General features: G+C 38.4%; 1 protein-coding gene across 1 annotated transcript in view; it reads right to left on the reverse strand.

Moving 5' to 3' along the window:
• Positions 1 to 1,328: 1,328 nt before the first annotated feature.
• Triml2 (tripartite motif family like 2) overlaps positions 1,329 to 4,371 on the reverse strand; it is a 23,476-nt gene continuing 20,433 nt past the window's right edge. Inside the window, exon 7 of the mRNA XM_004639813.1 lies at positions 1,329 to 1,879. Coding sequence (XP_004639870.1) covers positions 1,329 to 1,879 — 551 coding nt within the window. The remainder of the gene's footprint in view (positions 1,880 to 4,371) is intronic.

Below are 4,371 nucleotides of genomic sequence, written 5' to 3' on the forward strand. Positions count from 1 at the left end.
ACAACAGAAATCAGTAATATAATTATCTTAGCTACCTTATGTATACATTGTTTTCCTTTTTTTTTTTTTTTTCTCTTTCCTCATCCAAGTTGTTCCTTCCCTTTGAAGATTTTTTTCCCTTTTATAGTATCTGTTGTACCTTTTAGATTTTACTTATTCTTTCAGGTTCTTACACTAGGGAGACAATATGTTTATAAGTGTGAGTCTGATGTGTTTCATTTATGAGTCTCCAGCTTATCTTTCTTTATAGCTTACTCCATGGTATAAAAACACCACATCTTTTTTTATCCATTTCTCACTTGATGGGCATTTAGGTTGTTTCCAAGATTTAGCTATGGTAAGTTGCGCTGCTATAAACATGCTTATTAGCTATGACAAATTGTGCTGCTATAAACATGCTTACACTAATCCTATGATGCATATGAATTTGTTATTCTAACTTGTCATAGGTCTTTTGGTTATAATCATTCACAATTCAGCTTAAATGCAACCTCATCCACTAAGCAGGTGTTGAAAGTCCCATCAATGCAAAGACTCTGGTGATTATACTGGCATGTAACTCATGGAAGTCTTTCTTTTATGGGATGACTTCTATAAAGTCTTTTACTATATTGTTTTTTATTTTTATTTTTTAAAGAGTCTTTTATCACATCTTGCATTTAACTTTCTGGTCTCTTGTGATCATGGGAGAAGAATAAGAGCTAACACTGTTGTAGAAAGAGCAGTATCAAACCAAATGGAAGACTCTTTACACTGAGGAGGAATTAGAAGGCAACTTTTATTATGCTAGTTGGCTGTTAGGAACCAGTTCTAAATCATCAGCCCAGAGTCAGGGTTGAGTTTAAATACAGTTTGCAACTGGAAAGTACAAAGCTTAAAGTGGAAAGTAATTGCAGGTTATTACATGATTGGTTACAGTGAATATAGGAATTGTGTCACATATTGTTAGGCAGAGTTGTTTTAAACAGGTTTACTTAACAGGAGTTATTTATCATTACACAGGAACATTGTAGAAGAGAGGGGATATGAGAACAGTGGGAAGAGTTGCAAGTGTCCTTCATTGGGCCAGTTGAAGCAAGCCGAATCAAAGCTACAAACGTATATATTTTAAGTTGAGAAACACAGACACTGCACCTGGATGTGGTCAAGCTGAAAGGCTGGTGAGGTAGAAGCAGCAGCTGGACACAGTCATGGCCAACAGAGCCCAGCAGTTGCACTGTGTGATGGGCAGCGTGGGATGTCACCGGCTATGGACTGATTTTTAACTGTTACTATAAAATGTCTGTAAATTTGCTATTCTATGATTTTGCCCTTGCAAAACTGACATTTTAGGAAGGAACACAAGGGGCACAGATAGTCAGAGAGTCTGAATTCATGTCTCCACTTGGAATACCAAGAGAAAATAGAGGTCTAAGAGCTCCTTGGAAGCTGAGATGAGAGAAATTATAAATGAGGGATCTCTCTGTGACATTGTAGAATGATATGTGACCAAACTCATAGTCCAAGAAAACTCCAACTTTTTGCATTTCCTTTTGCAAGCAGACCTTTTTTAAAGGAGGAAAGACCCAGAAGGTGTAATCAGTCCCCATCACAGATCCCACGAGTAAGAATTTATCTGGAGATGCTTGAAGCACACTGTCCTGCTTGTCTGTGGGGTCTCTGCACACGCCCAGCTGCCACTGTGCTGCCTTGTCCACAGCTACCTCCCAGTAGTGCTTTCCTGAGCAGAAGCTTTCTGCACCCAACACAGAAGCACTGAAGTCGAAACTCCCTGGGTTTCCAGGCACATTGTTCTGGATATTTCTAAATCTCACAGTTCTCAAGTCTTCAGAAAAGGCCAGGCAAGGATGAGCCATTTCAGGATCCAAAGTTATATGTCCTGCAGATGGAGAGAAATTTACATCACATAGGCATCCATCAAAGCCACTACTAAAGAGATGAACTTTTTATATGCAAATGCTTCCCAAGTAACAGGTCTCAGGCAGATAAAGGGAATCTCTGAGGTTCCAGGCAGAGGAGTTTCTTCACCCCAGAAGCAGTAAAATTGTCCTAGTACCCAGTCCCACCCTGACATCCACCTCTCGTCCCCTAAAGATATTTTTCCAATCTTGGAAAAGCCAGAAATACTGGTCTCAACTAAAAGAACAGCTGAGATCATGTGACTCATGGCCGTTCCCTGTGACTTAATCACTCTACTCATCTTAAACATCTCCTATGTGACATAAATTCCTAAAACTGCTGACAGTAAGTACTTCATACTAAGTAAATCAAAGGAGAACGTATTAGCAGAGACTAGAAAAGCACTGAAAATTCTCCATAGAACCAGAAAACATGAAGTAAGCTCACTGTGATTCTTTATGCCCAAAGGAGACTGTTATTTGCCCTTTTCGTATCTTAGACTGATCTTTCCATCTCCTCTAAATCCCCAAATTTGTGATTGGTTTCAGAGCTTGGTCCTGGAGACTTCTTTCCTTCTACTATTTTCATTTTCTACTGTGGAAGTGACTTCAGACTGAGTTCTAAATATCTTCTGTGTGTTCATGATTCACTTCACAAGCAAACTCCCAATTACCGCTTGGGTGTAATATGGGAATGTCAAACATAATACATCCAAAATGGATCCCAAGACCCATTCCCCTCCACCCTCTACTTCTCAGCTAACAGCACCCTTGTTGCTCTAGCTGATTAAGCTATAAATCCAGAGTAGTCCTGTATTTCTTACTTCCTTTAACATCTAATCCAGCAGCAAGTTCTTTAACTTCTATTACTTAACTTCAGCAAGTTAAGTTAAATTAACTTAAATCCTTCAACTGGCAGCCCAATCTACATCATTAGAGCAGTCCCCAAAGCCAGGGGCCCTGAACTCTAAAGTGCAAGTCAGCCCAGACCCTCAGCATTTCTTGGAAACTATCAGAAGCCATGCAAACTTTCTCTGGAAAAATATATGGCTTTATTCCTGGCAACAAAGAATTCTTAAAAATAATACCTGAGGAATAAGGATCAACTTAGTATTAAAAGTCAAAGGAGACACACTCACAAAATATAAAACTACTACTGGCCAAGACTCGCAGAAATCAATCCGTAAGGAACTTTAAATACCACAATTACTGGGCATAGGCTTTAAAATAACTTTGCTTTCTATGCCTGGAGAAGAAAATACTAAAAATCTATATGGGATATAAGAGTGGGGTATAGCTCCACGGCAGAACACATGCTTAGCAAAAAACACAGACAGACTATGAAAACTGAAAAGCAAGTCTAAACACATTTAACGAAGAACCAAATAGATTACCCAGATATCAAAAGCCAACTGAATTAATTTTAATGTGCTAGTAGGTGATTACAAAACAAATGGTTACATACAGACTGTCTCCCATGAATCAAAATGTAAACATTCTTAACAAAATGCTAGCACATTAAACACACCAGTATATAAAATGGACAAAACATCATTGCCAAGTGTTTATGCTAAGAATGAGAGACTCTTTTAATGCATTAATATCAGTCAACACAATCTACCTTATTAGTTTCTTAAGAAAAAAACACTAAAGAGATACAGAAAAGGCACTTGGTAAATCTCAACAATCATTCATGAGAAAAATTTTCATCAAATTAAGAATAAAGTCATGCTGGCCAGCCAAACAGCTCAGCAGTTAAAGTGCCTGCAAGCAGGCACAAGGGCTGGGGATTTGATTCCCATGCCTTCTGCACTGGGCCTGCCACCAGGGCACGCTGAGACAGCAATTGAGACTGGGTGTGGTGGCACATGCCTGTAATCCCAGTTCTTGAGAGGCTGTAAACAGGCGGATCACTAAGAGTCCATCTAGTAGTGAGACCCTGAATACCCTGTAGACTCTTACCAAAAAAAAAAAAAAAAAAAAGGAATAAAGTCATGCTTTAGTTGAACAGCAACTATAAAAAGTATACAGTAACATCAATTTTCAGGTGAATGGTTAGCACTTGCTTTTGCTCTGTGATCAAGATTAAGGCAAGTATGCATTCTTACTACTGTCCAACATATTGTAGGTCTGAAACAAGTCCAGCAAGACATTGGGAAAGAAAACATAAAACTGTTCATATTTGTATGAGCTGTGAGTAAAATTATGGTGAAAGTTTAAATTAAAAAAAAAAATTATTATAGTAAATCTCATTGCCATTAATACCCTTCAAAATACCCTTGTTATGAACACACCTATTACTCCATGTTTGCCACTTTCTTTTTGTTTTCTGTTTTTTGAGATAGGGTCTTACTATATCGTCTCGGCTCCCCTTGAACTTACGATGGAGCCCAACTGTCTTAGTTACTCTTCTCTCATTGCTGGTACAAATACCCGACACTCAAAATGAAGGAAGGAAAGGTTTATTTAGCTC

Source organism: Octodon degus, unplaced genomic scaffold (genome assembly GCF_000260255.1).
Source record: "Octodon degus isolate 3935 unplaced genomic scaffold, OctDeg1.0 scaffold00114, whole genome shotgun sequence".
In the NCBI taxonomy this organism is placed as follows: Eukaryota; Metazoa; Chordata; class Mammalia; order Rodentia; family Octodontidae; genus Octodon; species Octodon degus.